Source organism: Pogoniulus pusillus, chromosome 27, assembly GCF_015220805.1.
Source record: "Pogoniulus pusillus isolate bPogPus1 chromosome 27, bPogPus1.pri, whole genome shotgun sequence".
In the NCBI taxonomy this organism is placed as follows: domain Eukaryota; kingdom Metazoa; phylum Chordata; class Aves; order Piciformes; family Lybiidae; genus Pogoniulus; species Pogoniulus pusillus.
In genome coordinates this window covers 326,037-351,461 of record NC_087290.1, presented here as the reverse complement: position 1 = coordinate 351,461, position 25,425 = coordinate 326,037, and the positions used below count along the sequence as shown (strand labels likewise).

Below are 25,425 nucleotides of genomic sequence, written 5' to 3'. Positions count from 1 at the left end.
GCTCAGGGGAGCTGCCTCGAACTCCAGCCTGGTTTGCACCCACAAATGCCCAAGGGCCGAAGAGCCTGCCCTGCAGCCCGGGGCAAGCAAGGACACTGCCAAGGGCTGTAGTAGAAAAACGGAAGGTTTATTTTTGTAGCACAACACATCCTCACAGAGCAGGCCCCCGCTCCTCCCGTGCCGAGGAAGTGGGCACGGCTCTGGCTTCCCGCCCCCTCCCCTCAATTCGAAGCTGTCCAAGGGTGCCCTTGGGAAGGAGAAGCATTGATGTTCTCCCCAGGGCCGTCCGGGTGTGGGATGCCCTGGCGTGGTCCCGGCACACCAGACAGGGGGCAGTCGGAGCCCTCTGCAAGTACCTGCAAAGTCAGGGCTGGTGGAGGGCCCCCAGGGTGCCTTAGTGGCTCTCTGATGCCCAGCAGGAGTTTAACCCACCCCTAGTACTATGTCCCACCAAAGGCACCCAACCAGACGGACCCTGCCTGGCTGCAGGTCACCGTGAGCTGGGTGCTGCTTCTGCTGGCCTTGGGGCTGGCATGGGGTGGTGACAGGGGATGGCATCCATGTGTTAGCAGAGGAGGAAAGGGATGAGGGCGCAGGTCAGCCTGGATTCTGCCGAGACAGAGGTGCACAGTGACTTCTGCTGTCTTGCCACCCACTGCTCCTCTTCAGGTGACCCTGCCATCACAGATGTGACATCAGTCTCACCTCCCAAACTCAGTGCTGCCTTGTGCACATGCCTGCACTGGGACGTGCCAACCCGGGGTTGGGCTCGCAGCTCAGATGTCCTCCATGCGTGCCCTGGAGCCCTGCTGCCCTAGGATAGCCCCCAGCCCCCCAGCCCTCCCCCCTGGCAACCGTGTGCTAGCAGGGCTGCCGAGCCAGCACTCACCTCTCATTGTGCGTTGTCCACTTCCTTTTCCTTCTTGTGTGCCTTGGGCTGGGGGTTAAAGCAGAGACAAGAGAGATGGTGCTCTGACAGGCCTGCCCCTCTCTAGTACCAGGGCAAGGTGTGCTTGAGCAGCAGGTGCTGAGCCCCAGCGAGTACAAGGAGTTGCAGAGGCGCTGGAGGGAAGCTGACTTTGGATCCTGTGGAAGGTCACAGAACATTCCACGAGCAGAGAATCATGGAATGGTTTGAGTTGGAAAGGACTTTAAAGTCCATCCAGTTCCAACCCTGCTGTCCTGGGCAGAGATAGCTCCCACTAGACCAAGGCCTCATCCAGCCTGGACTTAAACACTTCCTGGGATGAGGCATCCACAGCCTCCTGGGCAACTTGTGCCAGCTGCTTGTGCCAGCATCTTCCCACCTGCAGAGTGAAGAGCTTCTTCCTAATGTCCAGTCTAAATCTGTCCTGCTCTAGTTTCAAACCATTGCCTCTGTGGCCATGGAGATGTTCTCAGAGAGCCAAAAAAGGGGACATTTTCCAGTTGGAATTGATAGGGGATGCTGGAATACCTGGGGCCAAAGGGAAGGAACAAAGCCATTAACTGTGTCATGCAGAAGACCTCTGCACTTCTGAAGGATATTAATGGATCTCAGGCTGTGACAGTCCCAAGGACTTCCAGCAGCTCAGGAAGGCTCCTGGTTGCTGCTTGTGTTCCAGCCTTTCGTCAGCAGTGTCTCACCCAGCCCTGCCCCAGCCCCAGCAGCCTCACTGAGGCAGGGCCCCACTGTCACCTACAGGCTCCTGCTCCGCGTATTTGAATTTCTTCTGCTTGTAGTAGTCCCTGCCCTGGAGGAAGTGCAGCAGCAGCAAGTCACAGAGGACAGAGGCCTGAAATCAAAGAACAGTTAGGACTGGGGCAGGCTTTCCAGCAAACCTCTGTCATCTTGTACATCCAATTCCTTCCAGTTTGCCCCCAGATTACAGAACCCCACAGTGAGGGTGGAAGAGACCTCTGGAGATCATCCAGCCCAACCCCTGCTCCAGCAGGGCACCGACAGCAGCTTGCCCAGCAGCACAATGCCCAGGGGAGGTTTGGAAGCTCTCCGCACAAGGACACTCCACAGCCTCTCTGGGCAGCCTGCTCCAGGCCTCCAGCACCCTCACAACAAACAACTTGCTCCTGCTCTGCACAGCCAACCTCCCTCACAAGTCCCTCAGCCTCTCTTCATAACAGAGATGTTATGGATGTCCTCTCATTATCTTTACAGCCTTTTTCTGTGCCCTTCCATACAGTTCCCTGTCCTTGGTGACCGAGGGACCCAAGACCCCAGAAAGAGGCCTTAGCAGAGTAGAGTAGATTAAGGTCACTTCTGCTTGTGGTGGATTCTGAAGGCTTTGGTTGTGCCATAGGCAAAGCAGTGCTGGTTTCCTGTCATCCATCAAGTGCTGCCCTTCACCTCAGCCCCTCCCTGTCAGCTCTGACTTGAACTATCGTCACAACAGGACACAGCCCTGCCACCAAAACCTGCCTCCCCCTCACCTGGCAGCTCCTGAGTGGAATGCCCACCATCCTGAGCTGGGAAGTGAGAGAAGCTTCTTTTCCATTCTAGCCCATCCCCTGCTGCCTTAGCAGGAACCAGCTCTTCACTGCAGCACAGGGACACTGCCCCGCGGATGTCCCGAGGAGGATAATTTGAGAGTCTCCACATAGAGGCTGGAAATATCTGAACTTACCACTCCAAAAATGCCAATTCCAGAGCCAATTGTGGTCATGGTCGGGATGATGTCGAATTTGCCTGCCTGAATAAAGGCAGAGGAATAGGTGACATGTGAAAACTCAGCCCAGAGCAATGAGGAAAGGGTGAGGGAGCTGTTGGTAGGGCTCAGCTAAAGACACTTGGAGGAACCCAAACCTCTACCACAGGAGCTGGGTAAGAGCTGATTCAGGACAGGTTGGGTTTAGGCTGGCACAAGGATTTTGCTTCCTGTGTGTTTAGTTGAACCAAAGCTCTCTCTATGTATGTGTTAAATAGTCCCAGTGGGATCACGAAGAGGAAGGCCACCTCTCCCCATGGGAGCAAAACCAAACCAGCAGAATGCAAATGTTCAGCTTCTGAAAATACCAGCAGAAGTTTTGGCTCTCCACCGTTCCCCTCTCAGCCTACCAGGATGCTTATGGGGCAGAGCGACTGCAGCTGAGAGATGTGACCTCTAAAATGAGCTTCCTCTCTGTGCTGCCTTCCCAGCACATCCCAAGGGCTGCTGTGAGTGGGTCACCCCCCAGGAAACCACTCACACTGGATTTCTTGGCCCCACCAGACCTGGGTGCTGCGACCTTCCTGAGGACATGGCCCGAGGGGTCTGGGCCTTACCTTGCCATTCACCAGGATGTCGAAGCGGATCCCAAACACCTTGTAGAGGGTCCTCTTCTCCTTGTCTTCTTCTCTGTAGTACTTGGCATACCTGCCCAAGGGTACAGGGAGCATGAACAGCCTGCCAGTGGGGGCAACAGCCCCCTGCAACCCAGCAGCTTCGGCGTCTTGGGGGGCTGCAGAGCAGGACAAAGATCCGAGAATGTGCTGTCACAGACCTGCCCATGATCTTCTCCTCAGCCCCTTGAAGGAGCTGGGCTGTCAGCACCTGTCCCTTCTGTGGCTCAGTTTCCCTGCCTGCTGGAGCTCCTGCCTGTGGCTGTGGTGCCGCAGTGCCCCCGAGTGCTGGCTGACAACATATCCCAGCGCAGCACTGGTGGCAGCTTCACAGAGGGCAGCACCTGGAGCCCAGGCCTAGATGGCTGACTGCCTTGATCTGTGGGGCCGTGAGAGATGATCTGCAGCCTTTCAAGGCTTCCCAAGAGCTCAGCTGAGCAGGACAGTCTACAAGGGGCAGGAGATGTAGAGGGAAAGGCAATGGGCAGTTAGAAGGCCAAGGGATGGGCTAGGGCATTCCTCATGCCACTCTGAGGAGAGCACAGCCTGCAGGGGTAGGGGCTGTTTGGAGGGCAGTCCCTGATCCTCCACCATTCCCTGAGTGCTGTGGGCTCCTGCAGGACGTGCCCTCTGCCTGCTGCCTGCTGCCTGCTGCCTGCATGAGGGGGGCTGTCCTTACCTGAAGTTGAAGCCTGGGGACACGTTGCTGTCATCATTGTAGAGGCCATGGAACTGGTAAATAGGTCTGCAGTAGCGCACAGGCCAGTCCAGGTCACAGTTCCAGTCTATGGTGATGCCAACCACTCCGCCCTGCAGCCAACAGGGCAGTCACAAGCTTGCCCACCTGGAGGAGTGCTTTGCCTCCTCATACATGGCCTTGTTTGATGCTGGGAGGGCTCTCCAGGATGCACAGGCCAGCCTCAGCCCTCCTAGGCAGCCTTGGCTCTGTGCCCTACATGTCAGCCTGTGCAGATCCTCCTGTGTCTGCACCATTACATCCATGCCCTCTTGTTCCTGACCATGCTGAGCCATGGCCCTGAGTGCTCACTGTAGATCCCCCTTGGTCCTTCTGGAACAGTCTTCTCTTGCCTGATTCTGCCCACCCTGTCACCAAACTGTTGTGGCAACAGGGAAAATCAAAAGCAACTTAACATTGTCATAGAGGAGAGGGAAATGAACCTGTCAAAGTCAGAAGAAAACCTCCTCTAAGAGAAGTGGCCACATGCCAGGGAGTGAAGCAGGCCCTTCTGAGCGTGCTCCAGGTCATAGAATCATAGAATGGTTTGGGCTGGAAGAGACCTTGAAGCTCATCCAGTCCAACCCTTAACCCAGCAGTGCCAGGACACCACCAAACCATGGCCCTCAGCACATCTCCAAGGCTTTGAAACCCCTCCAGGGATGGGGACTCCACCACTGCCCTGGGCAGCCTGGGCCAGACCTTGACAACACTTCTGGGGAAGAAATTGTTCCTCATGTCCAACCTAACCCTCCCCTGGTACAACCTGAGGCCATTTCCTTTTGTCCTGTTGCTTGTTACTTGGGAGCAGAGCCCAGCCCCACCTGGCTCCAGTCTCATTTCAAGCATTGGGCCAAGCTGCATTTCTGAGCCTGGTGAGAGGCTGCAGCTCCCATTGTGCAATGAGCAATATCTGAGCATCCTGCTGAGGCTTCTGAGCTGCATTGGGCGAGGTCTGGCCAGGCAGCTCTAACTGTTCTTTGCACCAAGGACACCCTGGGGGCTTGTCTGGTTTGAAGCAGGGTCGAATGTTTTGGTGAGAAGAACTAGATGACAGGCTGTGAAGGGAAAACAGTGGTGATGTCTGCTGCACTCACAGGCTTGCTGAGATGTATAGGATCAAGAAAGAAAAACATAGATAACCACTCTCCCTGGGGCTGCTGGCTGAGCTGCATCTCTCTAACCTCACCCTCCATTTTGGGCTAATCCACTTTGCTTCCTAGCCCCCTGGCTGAACCTCCATTCTTCCTTGGGTCTGGGGTAAGGTTGAGAGGGGCAGGGGGAAGGTGCAGGGGTGGTTGAGAGCCCCTCCTGGGGACTCAGGTTTCTGGGAGGGGAGTTGTGCTTCTGTGTTACCTTTTGCCTTGCATATTTCTGTCTGTAACTGTACACACTGTAAATAGCTGCTTGTACACTGTGCCAGCTGTAAATATAAGCTTCATTCATATTCCCAGAGCCAGCTGAGACCAGTCTGGGTGAAAGTGGGGGGGGGCAGGGCTGTCACAGAGGCACAGCCAGCAGCTGCAACCTTGCCAGTCTTACAGGGCAGACTCCAAGAAAGGCTGAAGTATTTCACCATGCCCAAAGAGATGCAGAATCTTTAGAAGCTCATTCTGACACTGCCCTGCAAGTCCAAGGACAGATCCCTCACATCTCAGCAACTTGGGTATGGTTGTTCTGTTGGTGCCTCCCAGCCCATGTCATCAATGATAGATTCATGGAATGGGTCAGGTTGGAAGGGACCTTAAAGCTCATCCAGCTCCAACTCCCTGTCATGGGCAGAGACACCTCCCATCAGCACAGGGCACTCAAGCCCTCATCCAGCCTGGCCTTAGGCATTTCTGGGGATGAGCTGGAAAGTTGGGGAGGGACTTTTTATAAGGGCCTGTGCTGATAGGATGAGGTGGTTTGAAATGAGAGCAGAGCAGATGGAGACTGGAAGTGAGGAACAAGTTCTGCACCGTGAGGGTGTTGGAACACTGCAACAGGTTGCCGTGGGAGGGAGCTGAGTCCCCATCTCTGGAGATACTCAAGGTGAGGCTGGACAAGGCTGTGAGCAACCTGCTCCAGTGGAGGATGTCCCCACTGAGTGCAGGGGGTTGGACTGGATGAGCTTTGGGGGTCACTTTCAACCTCAACCATTCTACGAGGCTCCACAGCCTCCCTGGGCAACCTGTGCCAGTCTCTGCCCACCCTCACTGGAAAGAATTTCCTCCTCATCTCCAGCCTCACTCCCCCTTCTCCCAGCTCAGAGCCATTGTCCCTCCTCCTGTCACTCCCACGCCTTGTCAGAAGTCCTTCCCCAGCTCTCCTGGAGCCCCTGCAGGCACTGGAAGGCTGCTCTGAGGTCTGCCTGGAACCTTCTCCAGGCTGAACAGCCCCAACTCTCCCAGCCTGTTCCCACAGGGGAACTTCTCCCGCTTCTGACCGGCTTCACACTCTGCACCTGCAGTACCTTCACGGCCAGGAGGGTGAAGTTCTGGCCTGACTCCCTCACGATGTAGCCCAGCTGGAACACGGGGCAGAGGGCATCGCTCAGCCGGTGGTAGGTGCACTGCTTCAGGTACTGCCTGGTGACGCTCTCCACCAAGTTGCGCCTGAGGGTAAAGAGAGCAAGAAAGAGCCTGAACAACCTAATCATGTGGGTGGGAAAGGACCACTGGAGGTCCCTGCTCCAACCTATTGTTCAAAGCTGGGTAATGCCAAAGGCCAGGGCTTCACCCTCCTCATGCCCATCAGACCCCACACATGCATACTGATCCTTTCCTCTGGCCCTGCCACTTTCTCCCACCCTGTCAGCAACTCATTTCTCCTAAGAACCTCTGCTGTGAAGAAAAGCTGAGAGTTGGGGGTGTTCAGCCTGGAGAGGAGAAGGCTCCAGGGAGACCTTCTGGTGGCCTTGCAGTGCTGAAAGGGGAGATCAGAAAGCTGGGGACAGACTTTTTCTCAGGGTCTGTTGTGCCAGGCCAAGGAGGGATAGTTTGGACTGAAAGAGGGATATTGAGAGTGGAGAGAAGGGAGAAATGTTTGACACTGAGTGGGAGGAGAGCCTGGCCCAGACTGCCCAGAGAGGTGGGAGCTGCCAGCACCATTGCAGGTCAGGTTGTTTGGGGCTGTGAGCAACCTGCTGTAGCTGGGGTTGTCCCTGCTGGCTGCAGGTTAGACTGGATGGCCTGGAAAGGTCCCTTCCACCCAAACCAGTCTGGGATTCTATGAGCCTCTTTCCTCCAGAGGAAGTCTCTCTGCTGTTTTCTTTCCTGCACATCTCAGCTTCTGCTGTGCCTGCTGCCCAAACCCAGCACAGATCTGCTTGCCCACACCTCTTCTAGCAACCCTCTTTCTCATTCCTCAGCTTTGCAAACCCTCCCGTGGCCTCCAGCGTCACTCCCAGTTACTTCTGGGAACACATCGGCTCATCCATGAGCTCTGCCAGTTAGTACTCTGTGCACCAACTGTTCCACATGGAACAGCTCCTGGAAAGTGCATCCCACAGCTTTTGCCTTTAGCTGGATTTTGCTATCTCCTCCAGACAGGGTAAAAAGGAAGGACAACATTTTGCCTTCCACCCCATCCTTTCTCCTAAAAATAGTCTTTCTGTGAAGCCTCCCAGCACCAGATGGTTGTGTGAGACTTGTGCACTGCTCATCCGTGTCCCATCAATTATGCTCAGCAATTAATTAGCAGCAGTGCTCAAAGTCAGGAAGTTTCCCTGTGACCACAAGAGGCTCAGGCTCAGCTTCTCCAACAACAGCCAGCCCAACCACCCTCCCCTCCCAGGCCCTGCTCCCCTTGGCTGTGTCCTCTCTCCTTGCTGATGCTGGGCGTTCTTCCCTCCTGGCCACCTCTTGGGCTGATGCAAGAGGTCAGCTCAAGGCTTTGCCAAGCATGCTGGCCTCCATGACATTTAACCTTGGCTGCAGCACAGGGACACAATCAGCTTAGGAAGGAGAATCCACCCTCTGCAGCACAAACAGCTTCTGTTGGTTGGCTCCAGCTCAGACTCACTGCCATCACAAATCCTGACATGGCTCCTTCAGCCAGCAGCACCAGTTCCAGTGCTGCCTGGAGGGAACCAACCCAGATAACCCTCTGCAGAGACAAGTGGGGATGCAAAGAGGAACCTCTGCTCATTTTGGGGCACCAGGCTTGGCCTGGCTGCTCACACCCCCCTGTCTCATGTATTATTTGACTGTTATCTTCAGGGATGAAAAGGGAGAAGAAAAATGAAGACTGAGGGGATCTAATTCCACAAGCATCACATCAGGGGAACTCAGGGGACATTAACTCCAGAAGCCTTCTTTCCTATAGCCACAGCTGCCAGCTGAGCTGGGAGAGATGTGGAAGAGAAGCATCTCAGTTCCTATCAGCTAATGCAGGACTCTGCACAGCAGAGCAGTCCTGGGCCTGCTGATGAGGGAATGCAGCAAGCACCCAGCAACACCCACAGCCTGCCCCAAGGGACCCAAACCTCCCCTTACCTGGACACCTTGAACCTGGGGAAGGTGATGCTGTTCTTGATGAACAAGGTGAACTTCTCTGCTTCTGACAACAAGGCAGGGCTGAAAAACACAAGTGTTGCCATGTGCCCCCACTCAGCTCTCTGGCCCCTAGGGAAAGCCCCAGTTGCTAGAGATTGACCCAGACTGAGATATCAGGCCCCAGAAAAACTGATCTCATCCCTTCCTTTTCTAAGTCAAAGATCCCAACAAGGATGAGAAAAGCCCCAAGGAAAGATGGGAGAGCCTGTTAGGGAACAGGGAGGGAGTTAGGTTCTGGGGGTTCAGTTAAGAAACCCCAAAAGCACAGTGAGGTGGCTGAAGATTTCTGAAGGACCTGCACACTTCCCATGGCTCTGTGATGGGCCCATGGAGGTCCCTCTGCACATCCTGCAAGGAGAGGAGGCAAGGAAGAAAAGAACTTTGCATCTACCAAAAGGTGCTCCACAGTGGCCTGTGGGGGCTGCAGGTGAAGAACATCTCATGGGCAGAGCACAGCTTCACTCTGAAGGGTAGACAGAGGTAGTCCATGTACAGAGGAGATCCATGCACAGAGCACTCAGCAGAGATGCTGGGGTTGAGTTGCCAGCAAGGCTGGGAGCAAACCACACCAGGAGAAGCACAACCTCCCTCTGAGCAAGCTACAGGGTCTGCATGGAGCCACACTGTCCTGGCAGCAACCCACAGAGCCCCAGCTGGTACCCACCCCGAGAGCTGCTGGTGCAGCTGGGATGAGGCCAGGATGGAAAAGGGGGAACAGCACTAATCCTTACCTGGGAACATGGTCATCAACTTCCACAGGGCACCAGCCAAAGATCTCACAGGTCTTTACGGAGCTGTTGAAGTGCACACACTTGCCTGTCATGAGCCCTGTGGGAAAGAGGCAGCACACCACATCCCTGGGTACTGGGAGATCCCAGCTTGGCATGCATGGGATCTAGTTGGAGCCTCAACGCTGCCACAGGCATCCCAGACACAAAATACCCTTTGTGAAAAGGGCAATTAATTGGTAATTAATGCAATTGTGGCCTCTCAGCTTGGGGCAGTGGTTTCCCTCCCACTACTGCACAAAGGAGCCACCAGGCATGGTTCTTCCTAAATGCACCTTAGAAAATGTTGAGCTGTTGGGGAGACAGCAGTCAGGGGGCACCTCAGAATCACAGCCCAGTACTGGTGGCCAGGGAAAGGCCTTCCAGTCCCTTTTCTTTTATACTCAGAAAAATGCCAGAACTCAGCACAGTGAGGTGGTAGGGGCCTCTGGGGATCACCCAGGCCAACCCCTGCTCCAGCAGGGCACCCACAGCAGCTTGCCCAGTAGCACAGTGCCATGCGGGGGGGTTGGAAGCTCTCCACACAAGGACACTCCACAGCCTCTCTGGGCAGCCTGCTCCAGGCCTCCAGCACCCTCACAACAACTTTCTCCTCCTCTTCACATTCAACCTCCTGGGCTCCACCTTGTGCCCACTGCCCCTTGTCCTGTCCCTGGGCACCACTGACAAGAGTCTGGCCCCAACCTCTTGCCACCACAGCTCCTTTAGCTCTTGCTGAGCATTGCTCAGATGCCCTCTGGGGCTGCTCTTCTGCAGGCTCTCAGCCCCAGGGCTCTCAGCCTTTGCTCCTCCCAGAGCTGCTCCAGGCCCCTCAGCAGCTCTGCAGCATCCCCTGGACTCTTTTCAGCAGTTCCCTGGCTCTTGAACTGGGGAGCCAGAACTGGAGCCAGCAGAAGAGACTTGACTAGGGCAGAGTAGAGGAGGAGGAGAACCTCCCTTCACCTGCTGCCCACACTTCCTCATGCCCCCCAGGACACCATTTGCCTCCTTGCCCCCCAGGGCACATTGCTGCCCCATGGGCACTTGCTGTCCCCCAGCACTCCCAGCTCCTTCTCCTTGCAGCTGCTTCCCAGCAGGTCCCCCCTCAGCTGCTCTGCTGCAGGAGGTTGTTCCTGCCCAGGGCCAGGACCCTGCACTTGCCCTTGGGGAGCTTCATGAGGTTCCCTCTGCCCAAACTGTGCAGCCTGCCCAGGTCTGGCTGAATGCAGCACAGCCTGAGGGGGTCAGCCACTGCTACCAGTTTGAGACCAGCAGCCAAAAAGGGTTCAGTCTTGCTTAACCTTTTGTTGCCAGAGCCTTTAGCAGCTCGGACATCTTTCAGGAGACAGGAGCAGGAGCAGGAGCAGTCCAGCTGGGACCCTCACCCAGCGTGTTAGAAGCTGTTCCCAAAGGCTGTCAGGTGGTGGTGCAAAGCAGGTCCTTGTGCCAGCCCCCCGAGCCGTGCAGCTGCAGCAGAGCAGGCTGTGCCGGTGCCGAGCGCCGGTGCCTACCGTGCCCCTGGCGGCTGTACGTTCCGCGGCTGCAGTCGCTGTCCTGCGAGCAGGGCCCCGCGTCCGGCAGCTGTGTGAGAGAGCAGCACCAGCTCAGCACCTCACCCTCTGCCGCCTGGCCCTGGTCCTCCTGCCCCACCGGGCAGCGTTTTCATCAGGGGAAACACCTCTCGGCAGCAGCCAGAGCCTCGTCCATGCCTCACTTCCCAGGCACGGATGCCCAGAGACAGGGAAAAGAGGAGTTTCATTTTCAGACTCCAGCAGGTGCTGTTCTTTGAGCCTCCACTCTGCTCGGCTCCACCACTGAGCCACAGAATGCATCAGGTTGGAAAATACCCTCACAGCTCATCTTGTCCAACCTATCTGCAGTCAGCAGAGACATCTCCAGCTAGAGCAGGCTGCTCAGGGGTCCATTCAAGTCTGACTCTGAATGTCTCCAGGGATGGGGTCTCAACCACTTCTCTGGGCATCCTGTGCCAGTCTCTCCCCACCCTCACTGTGCAGAACTTCCTCCTGGTGTCCAACCTAACTCTGCCCTGCTCCATTTCCAGACCACTGCCCTCGGTTTGTCACTGCAGGCCCTTGGGAACAGTCCCTGCCCAGCCTGCCTGTGGGTCCCCTTCAGATACTGAAATTCAGCTCTGAGGTCTCCCTGGAGCCCTCTCCTCTCCAAGCTGAACAGTCCCAGCTCTCCCAGCCTGTCAGAGGGAAGACTTCAGCAGATGCTGTGCATCTTGCAGCAGAATAAAAACCTTTCTGTGGTCTTCACAGGTCCTGAACTTGGAAAGCCTGGGGCCAGGCTCAGGCTTTTACCAACCTATCGATGCCAGGAGAGGCTCTTCCTCACTGCCACCACCACGACAGCCCCAACTGACAGAAATGGAGCCCACTGGGGCCAGCATGTTTACCTCTGGGCAGGTTCCTTGCTTCTGTCCAGGGGTGACAATGAAGTTGGTCATCACCACAAAGGAGTTGTCCCCCTGTGGAAACAGGGCCAAGTAGCTCAGCCAGAAGTGCTTTCTGATAGAGTCCCTGCAAAGAGCCTCTCCCTGGGGCAAGGGGTAGGGCACACAAACCACCAGGACGTGTGCAGGCAGATGGCACCTTTCTCCCAGACTTTGGGTCCTCCACTCTCCCCTGCTGCAGCTCAGGAAGCTGGCAGTGGCCCTGGGGAGCTGCAGAGCCACCAGGCCAGGGACAGTGGAGGACCCTCCTTGCTGCCTGAGGTGCTTGTCTGGAGGCACTAGAGGAGCCTTGATCTATTTGGAGGCAGCCTTAAACATACTTCAACTGCCATGGCAGGTCCCAAGCACCAGATGCTGTCCCAAGGGAAAGTGTGGGCAGAGGTTTCTGGCTGGAGCAACCTGCCCTCCACCACAGCTCTGTGGAGAACCTACACTGAGCGACCCATCTGCACCCTGGCCTGTGGGGACTGAAGCAATCCCCTAAACATAATAGATTGGATTGGAAGAGCTCTCCAAGCTCATCCAGTCCAACCTTTGGCCCAGCACTGGAGGCTCAGCACTAAACCATGTCCCTAAGCACCAGGTCCACACAGCTGGAACACCCCTAGGGACGGTGACTCCAGCACTGCCCTGGGCAACCTGAGCCAATGTTTGAGAGCCCTTCCAGGGCAGAAGTGTTTCCTGAGATCCAGACTGAGCCTGGAACTATTTCCTCTGCTGCTGTCTCTTGCCACCAAGGAGCAGAGGCTGCCCCCTCCTCACTCCAGCCTCCCTTCAGGGAGCTGTAGAGCAATGAGGTCTCTCTCAGCCTCCTCCTGCTATGCTGCATCCTCACCTGAGGTGGGAAGACGTAGTCCACCACGTCCCAGATGTGAGGGCCCACGACGCTCTCGTTGGTCAGCGTCAGCCCCTTCAGCTTCACTGAGACGGAGCTGACGATGCTGTCCTGGGACTGGTAGCCCTTCTCGTAGAGGAAAACCCAGCTGGATGGGCAGAGGCTGGGGTCAGTGCAGCCACCGCTGCTCCTCCGCAGCAGCCCGAGCTCCCAGCACACCACTGGGCACTGGCACTGCCTTGCCAAGTCTCGCCTGGGCTTGCTGGCCACATTTCCTCTAGCTGGCTGAGGGAGGCGATTCGGAGCCCTCCCACCCTTTGCCTGAAGCCTGTGGCAGCTGCAAGACCTGGCTCCCAGGTGAAGTGGAGGTGGGAGGGGTTATTTTGGAGAGGAGGACACTTTGGGTGAGTGAAGGTGGGTGAAGGCAGGTGGAGCAAAGTAGACATCAGCCACATGGGTGAGGTTAAAGTCTGCAGCAGGTTTGCAGTTTGCTGGGCTCTGCCTCTTGGAAACACCTCCAGGGACTGGGATCCAACCACCTCCCTGGGCAGCCTGTGCCAGGCTTTGAGAACCCTTCCCGTGAAGAAGTTTCTTCAATGTCCAACCTAAACCTGCCCTGGAGCAGCTTGAGGCCATTTCCTCTCTTCCTGACACCTGATCCTAGGGAGCAGAGCCCAGCCCCCACCTGGCTGCAGCCTCCTCTCAGGGAGCTGCAGACAGCAATGAGGTCTCCCTCAGCCTCCTCCTCCCCACACTGCACCCCCCCAGCTCCCCCAGCTGCTCCTCCCCAGCCCTGCTCTCCAGACCCTTCCCCAGCTTTGCTGCCCTTCTCTGGAGCTGCTCCAGCCCCTCAGTGTCCTGGGAGTGAGGAGCCTAGAACTGAGCCCAGGACTCCAAGTGTGGCCTCACTGGTGCCAGGGGGAGAGTCTCTGCCCTGCTCCTGCTGCCCACACCACTGCTGATCCACGCCAGACCCATGGCCATCATTGCCCCTCCAGCAAAGGCGACCACGAAGCCATGGCCCTGTGTGCAAGAGGGCAACGGGAGCAGGGCTGGGGACCTTGCTGTGGCTCTCTGGGGCCATCCCTGCAGTTCCCAGCCTGTCAGCCTGCTCTGGGCGCTGGCTCCTGATCCAGCTGAAGTCGTGGCACAAGCAAGGCACTGCTGGCTGAGCTCTGGCTGGGGCAGAGTAAACACAGCCAGGCCTGAGCAGCCTCCCAGCACCAAAAAAGGACAGGGCTGGATCCTGCCCCCAGCGCCATGGCACCGCTCCTGCTGGCCTGCACAGCCTGCCTGATGCCCCTGCGTGGCCCAGCCTGGCAGCTCAGCCCAGCCTCGTGGGCACAGAGCAGCAGGGGGAGTCCCAGGCGCTGGCTGCAGATCTGCCTGGCAGTACTGGGCCTTATGGAGGTGCTTTTGGCTGGAAGTGCCAACAGCAGGCCTGAGCAGCCCAGGCTGCTGGAAGTGTCCCTGCCCCCGGGTCAGCCTTAGGGTCCCTATCCCGACCTGTTCTGTGGTTCTTTGGCAGGGGCTGTGGGGACCTCAGCATCCACCCCATTACCTTGGTATGGGAGCAGAAGTTCAGCACTGCTGCACCCCAGTTGGGAGCTCCAGCTCCCTCCTGCAAGGCAGAGGCCATACTGGGGTGTGCTGGTGACACACAGGACCATGTTGGGGTGTTCTGGTCGCAATGGGCATCTTCCCCTGCGCCTTCAGGGCAGCACCGTGGTGTTTCCCTAAAGCTCTCTCCACCTTATGCCTCTGTGGCAGGGGCGACACGGGGAGGCACTGCTGGGCACTGTGCTGTGACAGGTCGGGATGTGGGCCCCAGGCTACTGCAGAGCTGGGTCATTTCCCCAGGCTCTGCCCACTTGTCCCCTGCTGGCACTCCCCGATGTGGCAGTCACCAAGCCCTCTTCCCTCTCTGGCCCCATGCTACACTCAGCCCAAAGCCTCTTCACACACCAGGTTTTCAGGAAGAGCCAAGAAGTGATGCTCAGCTGGGCTGTGCCCAGCATCACCTGGCCGGCAGGGAAACAGCTCATCTCAGTGGGTGAGCAGAAGGCAGAGCTGCTCCCCGGGGGAACGCCAGAGCTCTCATCAAGGGAGCCTCAGCTCCCTCCTGGGCATCGATGGCATTACCACACAGCCTGGTGGCACAGCCGTACAGCAGCAGGCATCCCACACCTGCTGCCAAGGGGAGCAGAGCTGGAGCAACTGAACGCTGAGTATCTCAGTACTGAAAACAGCCACAGAATAGTTTTGATTGGAAGAGACCTCTCAGATCATTGAGTCCAGCACTGCCAGGGCCCCACCAAACCATGGCCCTCAGCACCACATCTCCATGGCTTTGAAACACCTCCCGGGACAAGGACTCCACCACTGCCCTGGGCAGCCTGGGCCGGGCCTTGACAACCCTTTTGGGGAAGAAATTGTTCCTCACGTCCACCCTAAACCTGCTAACCCTGGTACAACCTGAGGCTTGTTTCCTTTTGTCCTGTCACCTGTTTCTAGGAGGTAGAGCCCAATCTCCACCTGGCTCCAGCCTCCTCTCAGGGAGTGGTAGAGAGCAATGAGCTCTGCCCTCAGCCTCCTCATCTCCAGGCTGCACACCCCCAGCTCCCTCAGCTGCTCCTCCTCAGCCCTGTTCTTCAGACCCTTCCCCAGCTTTGTTGCCCTTCTCTGGACACAGCTGATAATTGATTCCCTCCTTGTGTGCAGAGCTTCCAACCTGCCCCGGGCATTGTGCTGCTGGGCAAACTGCTGTGGGTGTCCTGCTTGAGCAGGGGCTTGGACTGGATGGTCCCCAGAGGACCCTTCCTACCTCACTGTGCTGGGGCTCTGCAATTGTGAATAAATAAATCACTAAAACTCTTCTATCCAAACTTGCTGTCAGAGAGTATCTCCAGCATCGTGGCTCAATGCAGGCAGGGACCCAGGGCGGTGCTGCAGGAGGGGATGCCCACGGCTGGTGGAGCTGTGGGCAGCCATGATCCCAGGCAGCCCTTCACTAGTGGAGCCCAAGGGCAGCAGAACCTCAGGAATTAAAGCAATTTTATGCTGCTTTCCTCTCTTCTGCCCCTGGCTGTCACTTCCAGGCTGGTTCTTCCTGCCCTCTCCTGCCTGTTTCCTGTAGCTGGGTTGCTTGAGACATCTTGCCTTAGGAAGTCCCTGCTCTCAGCAGCTATCTCTGCTGGATCCTCAGCCCCAGGAGCAGCTGCACTCAGCAGGGTTTGCTGGAGTGCTGGGGCTTCATGGCTCAGCCCTTAGGAGAGCCAGAACTGCTCCCAGCAACCCCAGTCTGGACCAGTGCAAAACCCTTTGCAGTGGAGCATCCTTGGCTCAGCAGCAGCTTGGGATGAGGATTCCTGCTGTGAGCAGGGTGGGAGTGAAGTGAGGGTCCCACCGTGACCCCCTGGAAGCTTTTTCCCTTTGCCAGAGGACTTGTGCTAAAAGCAGGGATGGGCAGCACTGCTCCCCACAGCTCCTTGCTTTCGCTGAGCCCTTGGGGCTGCCTTCCCTCCCGCACCCCAGGCACGCACGTTTTCGGGTCCTGCCCCGACACCCTTCTCCCTGCCGAACTCCTGCCGCGGGGCCCTTGCCGCTGGATGGGTGGGGACCCCTCTTGAGGACTGAGCCATGGAGGCACAGCGAACATTTTGATCGCCCCATGACGTGAAGCATCCTCCCCCAGGGCTGGGGTGTGTGCGAGGAACAGCCTGGGGCAGCCGAGGACACGGCTCCCGCCGTGGCTCCGAGCCTGCCTGCTCCGCTCGCTGCCTTTTTTAAGCAGAGCTGCTGCGCCGGGGCTGCTCCCGGGGCTGCCTCCCACCCGTGAAGCAAACCAGGACTTGCAGCGAGGCTGCAGCCGGGCCCCAGCCGCTGCAAGGGCGGACAGGGAGGATTTATGGCCCTGTCCTGCGGCTGCTCGGGACTCACAAATCACCGAGCTGGCCCCGGCTGACTCCTGGCTAATATAAATGAAAATAAAAATAACAACAGATTCCCAGGCCTGCAGCCAGCAGCTCCGCTCGGGCTTGGGTGCGGACAGCGGCGAGGAGCCGGGCTGGGTAGGGGTGAGCCTCCGGCACACGCAGCCGGCAGCTTCTGGGGAGGACATGGGGACCCGGGGCTGTCTGAAGGCTCCTATGGGACACTGGGCAGCACGGGCCGGGGGGTGCCATCAGCAGTAGCCACCCTGGCTCTGGCTGTAGGGGTGGGGGAGGTCCCGCAGCTCTGCTGTTTCTCAGCCCGTGGGCTGTGGGCAGCGTGGGTGCCCGGAGCCTTACCCGATGATGTACGCCAGGACCACGAGCTGGATCAGCCGGAAGGTCAGTCCCACCTTCTTGTTCCTCACCAGCACCATCCTGGGGGTGTCGTACTCGAAGAGGAAGGAGGACACCTTGTCCATGCACTTCTGCCCCATGGCTGGCACAGCTCCTGCAGCCCCGCTGCTCAGCGCCGTGGGTCGGGGGGTGCCCGCAGCTGCTCCAGCAGCTCCTGCCAGCAGAGAACAGTGAGCCCCACTATGGGCACTGGCCTGGGCACATCGGGGCTGTGGGGCCGATCCTCTGCGCTGGGACGCGGCTTCCTCTTCCTATAAGCTCTGGGCTGAGAGCAGCTGGTGCCCTACATGGTGCGGGGGTGGGACAGGGTGCGGGAGGCTGCAGGGCCACCCTATGGCCCAGCCCACGTGCGCCCAGTATGGAGCCACCCACCCGCGGGGGAAGCAGCCACTCTGGGTAGGGACCAGCCCTGGGGACGGAGGGGATGTAGGCAGGGACCACAGGCATCAACGCTGGGATGGAGGAGATAATCCCAGGAGAGGATTTCGGGGACTGGGATTGGAGCATCATCTTTCCTGCTCCTGCAGCCACCTCAGGCTTCCTGCTTGGTCCGTCAAGGAAAAAGAGTTGGGAAAGAGGAGGGTGGGGGCACAGAAACCCCAGCCCAGCAATTCAGAGCTGACCCACAGGGCAGCTGGGTGCCCAGCTTGGCCTGTCCGGTGGCCAGGCTGCCCAGCTGGGGCTTGGCTGGGTCCCAGCACTGGCACTGGGCAGGGCTGGATGCATCTCGAGGCATTTCCAGCATTTCCTGAAGGGCAGGCCCAGGAGGGGTCTGCCAGCCTGGATCCCAGCAAAGGATGCTCTGGGGTGGTGCAAACACTACTTTGTGGGCATGTCACCCAGAAAGGGGCTGGGGTTTTGGGTGCTAGGCTGGAATCTGCTGTGGAAAACTTTTATGGGGTTTGGGTTCGTTGGTGGGGACAATGCAGGGGCTTGCCCCTGAGCCCATGCTGCCTCCCCCTGGGCAGCCTGGAGGACACAGCCCCGTGGGGATGAGCTCTTTGCTAGGGAGCACTGGGCTGAGGAGGGCTGGTTTGGGGCAGAGAGCCTCTTCTGGGGGGATCACCCTCTGCTACCCACAACAGCCAGAGCCTGGCAGCTTCAGCACTCCCCTCAGGGACAAGCTCCATTCATGAGCCCCAGGTCACTGCAGGGGTGGGGCTCGATGTGCTCTGGAGGGCCCTAGATGGCCCTGAAGGCCTTTCCCTACCCACACCAGTCCGTGGGGCTGTGATCTGCTGGCCTCAAAGGAGGCCCTGGCTGCCCACAACTACCAAGGCTGACACAAGGTCCCTCTCTGCTGGGGGAAAATGCTTTTGGAACCTGCTGGGATAGATCTTCCTTTCCAGAACATCACCATCAGCACCTCCCACCCTCAGCTGCCCATCGCTTGCCTTCTCCTTCACCCAGCATTTAGCAGACCTGGCAGCCAGGAGATGGAGATGAGTGGAACCAACAGATTCTCTTTGCTGGGCAAGAGGGAGGGCAGAGCATTTGTGCCAGCCTTTTGGGGGCATTCCATGCCAGCCCGGGAGCCAGTATCAGACGGTGCCACATCACAAGGGCTGTGGCCGCATTGTGATGCCCCTGCCCCAGGCAGCATGGGGAGCTGAGCAAGTCTGAGCTGCTGATGGCAATCAGCTCAGATTGAAGGCTGATAGAGCTATTGAGTGGAGCAGACAAACCTTATAAGCTGAGATATCTGTCAGGAGAGAAGCAAAGGAGGCACTGTATGAAACCAGGCCTTTTAGGGAAGGCTGTGTCCCCCTGCCAGAGCCATGGGGATAATGGAAATAGGACAGCTAAATTTAACAGCAAAATGACTTGTAAAAGAGTCACTTCTAACCTCCTCAGGCACGTGGAGGCCATAGAGCATGGCTTTAGCTAACATACTTTCCATGGGGAGACAATTTGCACCTCTCGGAGCCACCTTGCAGCTGCACAGTGGGGCTGGACCCTGTGGCTGTGGGCAAGGTGGTGCTGGCAGTGGTGAACCCCAGCATGGGAGCCCCAGAGGGGCCAGGCTCCGCTCCTGGGCTGCTCTCTGCACCAACCATGGACAGCTGCTTGGCCATGGCGCCCAGGTGTTTGAACAAAGCCTCAGATGAAACTCTCCTGGCCTCACATTTCTCCCACATGGCAACACCAGCAGGGCCTGGGTCTCTCAGCGCCCAGCATGGGCACTTCCTTGGCCGTGGCACTCAGATGTTTGAAGAAAGCCCTGGCTAAGACCCTCATGGGCTCACACCTCTCTATGCCCACATTGTCATGGGGTTTGCTGCTCTTCACATCACTTTATAGCAGGGAATTTAGCAGGCTGGGGCTGGCATTGCCAATCCACTCAACCCCACTGTGGGGCAGTGCCCAGCTTGGACTGCTAAACTGGCAAATTGCCTGCCCAGGCATGATGGTCACCTGCCAGGAGGTGCTGAGTTCATGGGCCTGAGATGTATTCTGCTGTGGCTCAGGTGCTGGGCTGGGCTGTTGGCAGGGTAGAGCTTTCCTTTTGTTTAAGCACAATCATGGAACCATGAAATGGTCTCTGTTGGAGGAGACCTTTATGATCTAGTCCAGCCATGAGCCCAGCGCTGCCAGAGCACCACCAAATCATGGCCCTCAGCACCACATCTCCATGGCTTTCTAACTCCTGGGCAGCCTGGGCCAGGCCTTGACAACCCTTCTGGGAAAGAAATTGTTCCTCATGTCCAACATAAACCTGTGCTGGTGCAGTCTGAGGCTATTGCTTGTCCTGTTGCTTGCTCCTAGGGAACAGAGCCCAGCCCCCACCTGGCTGCAGCCTCCTGTCAGGGAGCTGCAGAGCAATGAGCTCTGCCCTCAGCCTCCTCTTCTCCAGGCTGCACACCCCCAGCTCCCTCAGCTGCTCCTCCCCAGCCCTGCTCTCCAGACCCTTGCCCAGCTTTGTTGCCCTTCTCTGGAGCTGCTCCAGCCCCTCAGTGTCCTTCTGGGAGTGAGTGGCCCAGAACTGACCCCAGGATTTGAGGTGTGACCTCAGCAGTGCTGAGTCCAGGGTCACAATCCCTGCCCTGGTCCTGCTGGCCATCACGCTGCTGATCCAGGCCAGGATGCTGGTGGGCTCCTTGCAGTACCTGCTGTGAGTTGGTCTCTGACTGCAATGCCTGACTGGTGAATCAAACCGAGAAAGGAATACTTGCACAGAGGATTTCACAAGGTGCAGCCTGCAGAGATGGCCATGATCTGCTGCAGCTGACCTTGGGGTGCTTTTATCTTGGGTCCCTGTGAAAACAGAGGCACCCAGTGCTGTCCATACCCTCACAGTCATTTCCTCTGAGCAACTTCTGCATCAGCTGCTGTCAAGCAGAGCAGGAAGGAGGCCCTGGAGGGGGCCTCTGTCTGTGGTGACAAAGTGCAAGGTCTGGGAGTGCACAGAGAGAGCTTGGGCTTGGGGCAGCAGGTCCTGGGCACCGAGGAGAAGAGAAGACTGAGAAGTGATCTTCCCAGTGTTTGCAAGTATCTGAAGGCTGGGGGGCAAGAAGGGGCCAGGCTCTGCTCAGTGGTGCCCAGGGACAGCACAAGGGGCAATGGGCACAAACTGGAACCCAGGAGGTTCCACCTGAAGAGGAGGAGCAAGTTGTTTGTTGTGAGGGTGCTGGAGGCCTGGAGCAGGCTGCCCAGAGAAGCTGTGGAGTGTCCTTCTCTGGAGACTTTCGAGACCCACCTGCATGTGCTCCTGCCCTGGCTGACCCTGCTCTGGCACAGGGGCTGGACTCTCTCCCTCCCAACCCTCACCAGCCTTTGAGGTTTCCCTGGGCACTGAAAGTGGTGGCTTGGGCTTGACTCCAGCCAGCAGCATGCAACCATAGGACCAAGCAGGGTGGGAGAAGGACAAGGTGGGGACACAGAGGACACAGCCACAGAGTGATAAGGGAAATTGGCCCAGCTGGCTCCGTTGTCCATGGGAGGGAATAGCAACAAGTCTGAAACAGCCACAGAAAGAGAAGCCCTGAAGCCTCTGGGTTAGTGCCTCGGGTTGCCTAGGTCGATTGACATTGCCCAGCACCAGGCCTGGCCTCAGCCATCACCTCCCTCAGCTCCAGTGAGTCAGGTATCAAGGGCCAGTGATCCAGCAAGGGCAGCCCCAGCAGTGCTGGGCAGGGGTAGCACAGGACTCAGTATGTGGCTGCAAAAGCAGCTCCTTCCCCAACCATGAAACAAACTCAGCCTCTGCTGGGGGCTGGCAAAAGCAGCATGACACAAAGGATTGCCAAGAGAGACTCTTGGAAATGGAAGTCTGGCCTCCCCCTGAGCTGGGACAGGGACCTGGAGAATGGGCTGCAGGAGCATAAAGGGGATGGTCTGACAGCCTCTGCATGGGGCTTGAGCCCACCAGCACCCAGGGGAGCAAAGCTGTGGTAAGACGAAGGCTCTTGGGTCACTGCATGCCCTCAGACACTACTTTTCAGAAAGCTCTGGGGGGAGGGGAGGAGAAGAGGGCTGAAAGCGCAGGATGAGGCTCGCTGCGCAGCCCAGCGTCACTCTTGGCAGCCTCCAGCACCCAGCTCTGAGCTGCGGCTCAAAAATGCACAGCACGCGGCAGATCTGGGGCTGGGCAGGGACAGCAGCACCAGAGAGAGGCAAAATGTGCCGGTGGGTGGGGAGGGCACCTGTGGTGGCTGAGGGCACCAGAAAGGCCCTGCCAGTTGGTGCTCTCCCAAGAGACTGTGGCCACCACAGGCTGGTCCCCAGCAGCTCACACCCCTCACGCTGCTGGGGAGGGTGATGGAAAAAAATTGGCTGATGAGAGCAGGCGAGGGCCTCTGAGACAGCATGTTCAGCTTGCTTCCAATTTTAACTTCTCCCTGACCTCTCTTGCTGCTTCCCAGCAGGGCTGCCTCTGCCCTCCCCACCCTGCGGCGCCCTGGTGCAGACAGATGCCTTTGGTGCTGCTCACCCCCAGCGGTGGCACTGCCACCCCTGGTTGCTGTGGCAACATCATCTCCATGGAAATACCTCAGCGGTGGTTTAGCAGCATGGGTCAGCAGCACCACACCTGTTGCAGCTGCTGGGAACACCTGCCATGGGAGACAGGGATCCTCGGGGCTGTTTTGGGGTAACAGCTGCTTTCTGCATCCTGCCTCTGCTGTGAGGCCAGGCTGGGAGAGTTGGGGTGGTTCAGCCTGGAGAAGAGAAGGCTTCTATTGTGCCAGGCCAAGGCAGGGATGGTTTGGACTCAAAGTTGGAGATTCAGGGTGAAGAGAAGGGAGAAATGTTTGACACTGAGGGTGGGGAGAGCCTGGCCCAGGCTGCTCAGAGAGGTGGCACCATTGCAGGTCAGGTTGTTTGGGGCTGTGAGCAACCTGCTCCAATTGGGGATACGCCTGCGGGCTGCAGGGGTTGGACTGGATGGCCTGGAAAGGTCCCTTCCAACCCAAACCAGCCTGTGACTGGAAGACATGCAGATGCTCACTGGCGATGGCTCCCAGTAGTCCAGGGATTGGGGCTGCAGTGTCAGGTAGGGGATTTGGTGCCTCTTGCCTGCAGCACTGTGTGCTGAGTCGCTGCTGCAGCCTCAGGAGCAGCTATTACAGGAGACAGGCTTAGGGGGCAGCTCCAGCCATGGTGCTGTGGCTCCTTCATGTGCTAACGCTGCTCTGGCTCCCTCATGTGCTAAAGCTGCTGTGGCTCCCTCATGTGCTAACGCTGCTGTGGCTCCCTCATGTGCTAACGCTGCTCTGGCTCCCTCATGTGCTAAAGCTGCTGTGGCTCCCTCATGTGCTAACGCTGCTGTGGCTCCCTCATGTGCTAACGCTGCTCTGGCTCCCTCATGTGCTAAAGCTGCTGTGGCTCCCTCATGTGCTAACGCTGCTGTGGCTCCCTCATGTGCTAACGCTGCTGTGGCTCCCTCATGTGCTAAAGCTGCTGTGGCTCCCTCATGTGCTAACGCTGCTCTGGCTCCCTCATGTGCTAACGCTGCTGTGGCTCTCTCATGTGCTAAAGCTGCTGTGGCTCCCTCATGTGCTAACGCTGCTGTGGCTCTCTCATGTGCTAACGCTGCTCTGGCTCCCTCATGTGCTAACGCTGCTGTGGCTCTCTCATGTGCTAAAGCTGCTCTGGCTCCCTCATGTGCTAACGCTGCTGTGGCTCTCTCATGTGCTAAAGCTGCTCTGGCTCCCTCATGTGCTAACGCTGCTGTGGCTCCCTCATGTGCTAACGCTGCTCTGGCTCCCTCATGTGCTAACGCTGCTGTGGCTCTCTCATGTGCTAACGCTGCTGTGGCTCTCCTGTGCTAAAGCTGCTCTGGCTCCTCATGTGCTAACGCTGCTGTGGCTCCCTCATGTGCTAACGCTGCTCTGGCTCCCCTCATGTGCTAACGCTGCTCTGGCTCCCTCATGTGCTAACGCTGCTCTGGCTCCCTCATGTGCTAACGCTGCTCTGGCTCCCTCATGTGCTAACGCTGCTCTGGCTCCTCATGTGCTAACGCTGCTGTGGCTCTCTCATGTGCTAACGCTGCTCTGGCTCCTCATGTGCTAACGCTGCTCTGGCTCCCTCATGTGCTAACGCTGCTGCTGGCTCTCTCATGTGCTAACGCTGCTGTGGCTCCCTCATGTGCTAACGCTGCTGCTGGCTCCTCTCATGTGCTAACGCTTGCTGTGGCTCCCTCATGTGCTAACGCTGCTCTGGCTCCCTCATGTGCTAACGCTGCTGTGGCTCCTCATGTGCTAACGCTGCTCTGGCTCCCTCATGTGCTAACGCTGCTGTGGCTCCCTCATGTGCTAACGCTGCTCTGGCTCCCTCATGTGCTAACGCTGCTGTGGCTCCCTCATGTGCTAACGCTGCTCTGGCTCCCTCATGTGCTAACGCTGCTGTGGCTCTCTCATGTGCTAACGCTGCTCTGGCTCCCTCATGTGCTAACGCTGCTCTGGCTCCCTCATGTGCTAACGCTGCTCTGGCTCCCTCATGTGCTAACGCTGCTCTGGCTCCCTCATGTGCTAACGCTGCTCTGGCTCCCTCATGTGCTAACGCTGCTGTGGCTCCCTCATGTGCTAACGCTGCTGTGGCTCCTTCATGTGCTAAAGCTGCTGTGGCTCCCTCATGTGCTAACGCTGCTGTGGCTCCCTCATGTGCTAACGCTGCTGTGGCTCTCTCATGTGCTAACGCTGCTGTGGCTCCCTCATGTGCTAACGCTGCTCTGGCTCCCTCATGTGCTAACGCTGCTCTGGCTCCCTCATGTGCTAAAGCTGCTGTGGCTCCCTCATGTGCTAACGCTGCTCTGGCTCCCTCATGTGCTAACGCTGCTGTGGCTCTCTCATGTGCTAAAGCTGCTGTGGCTCCCTCATGTGCTAACGCTGCTGTGGCTCTCTCATGTGCTAACGCTGCTCTGGCTCCCTCATGTGCTAACGCTGCTGTGGCTCTCTCATGTGCTAACGCTGCTCTGGCTCCCTCATGTGCTAACGCTGCTGTGGCTCTCTCATGTGCTAACGCTGCTGTGGCTCTCTCATGTGCTAAAGCTGCTCTGGCTCCCTCATGTGCTAACGCTGCTCTGGCTCCCTCATGTGCTAACGCTGCTGTGGCTCCCTCATGTGCTAACGCTGCTCTGGCTCCCTCATGTGCTAACGCTGCTGTGGCTCTCTCATGTGCTAACGCTGCTCTGGCTCCCTCATGTGCTAACGCTGCTCTGGCTCCCTCATGTGCTAACGCTGCTCTGGCTCCCTCATGTGCTAACGCTGCTCTGGCTCCCTCATGTGCTAACGCTGCTGTGGCTCCTTCATGTGCTAACGCTGCTGTGGCTCTCTTGTGCTAACGCTGGAGGTCAGCTCTACATTTGGTGAAAGGAGGCCAAGCAGCATTGGCCTGGGTGCTCCACAGCCCTTTGTGTCCCCTCTTTGGGTCAGGCAGGGTTTGGAGTCCCCTCTCCAGCTGACAGCACGGGGAAGGGCCAGGTGGAGCCATATCCCAGCAAAAGCTCGCTCACCATGGGCCTCCTGGGTTCCATGAATCCAAATCTGTTTCAAAACTCAACCTTAAGCTACGTCAGGATTTTCAGCTCCAAACCGGACCACAGGCAAAGCTCCTGGAGATGCCAAGATGGGAACACACAGCCCCAAGGCCCTGTGCCACCCTCAGAGGAGGCCAAGGGATTTAATTGGCGCTTATTTAATCATTACTTCTTGCAGAGGTCACTGCAGGACTTATTTAAACCTCCTCCCTCAGCCGGGGGAGAGAAGGTGAGGACGCTTCTGTGTCCAGGCAGAACGAGCACTGTTGCCTGGATGCTGGTGCCCCGACAGCAAATTAGCTGGGACTGAAAAGAATTCCCAACGTTTGGATCCTGCCACTCCTTCCATTTCCCCTTTGCTGTCCCATGCCAGAGACAAGCTCAGCTCCATTTCTAGTTTGGCTGCTGTGAAAGCCCTCAAGAAATCCTGATCTGG

The 25,425-nt window shown here is 57.7% G+C and overlaps 1 protein-coding gene across 2 annotated transcripts; it reads right to left on the bottom strand.

Moving 5' to 3' along the window:
- Window positions 1-106: 106 nt before the first annotated feature.
- P2RX1 (purinergic receptor P2X 1) lies at window positions 107-17,266 on the bottom strand. Of its 2 annotated transcripts, none has more exons than XM_064165923.1 (13): window positions 16,958-17,266; window positions 12,669-12,816; window positions 11,777-11,848; window positions 10,869-10,938; window positions 9,322-9,418; window positions 8,531-8,611; window positions 6,508-6,649; window positions 3,996-4,126; window positions 3,260-3,350; window positions 2,622-2,687; window positions 1,683-1,775; window positions 890-937; window positions 107-675 (listed from the first exon to the last, which is right to left on the bottom strand). In XM_064165923.1, the coding sequence occupies exons 1-12, from the start codon at window positions 17,092-17,094 to the stop codon at window positions 893-895; spliced, it is 1,173 nt and encodes a 390-aa protein (XP_064021993.1). In that variant the 5' UTR covers window positions 17,095-17,266; the 3' UTR covers window positions 107-675; window positions 890-892. The 2 variants fall into 2 exon arrangements, with proteins under 2 accessions (XP_064021993.1, XP_064021994.1); XM_064165924.1 differs by having other exon boundaries at window positions 107-609.
- Window positions 17,267-25,425: the final 8,159 nt, after the last annotated feature.

Excerpts from the sequence above, each read along its gene's own strand:
- P2RX1 (XM_064165923.1), bottom strand. The coding sequence starts at position 17,094 with ATGGGGCAGAAGTGCATGGACAAGGTGTCCTCCTTCCTCTTCGAGTAC. Across the intron at positions 12,817-16,957 it reads GTCCTGGCGTACATCATCGG|CTGGGTTTTCCTCTACGAGA; the intron begins GTAAGGCTCCGG and ends CTGCCCATCCAG. Across the intron at positions 3,351-3,995 it reads TCCCCAGGCTTCAACTTCAG|GTATGCCAAGTACTACAGAG; the intron begins GTAAGGACAGCC and ends ACCCTTGGGCAG.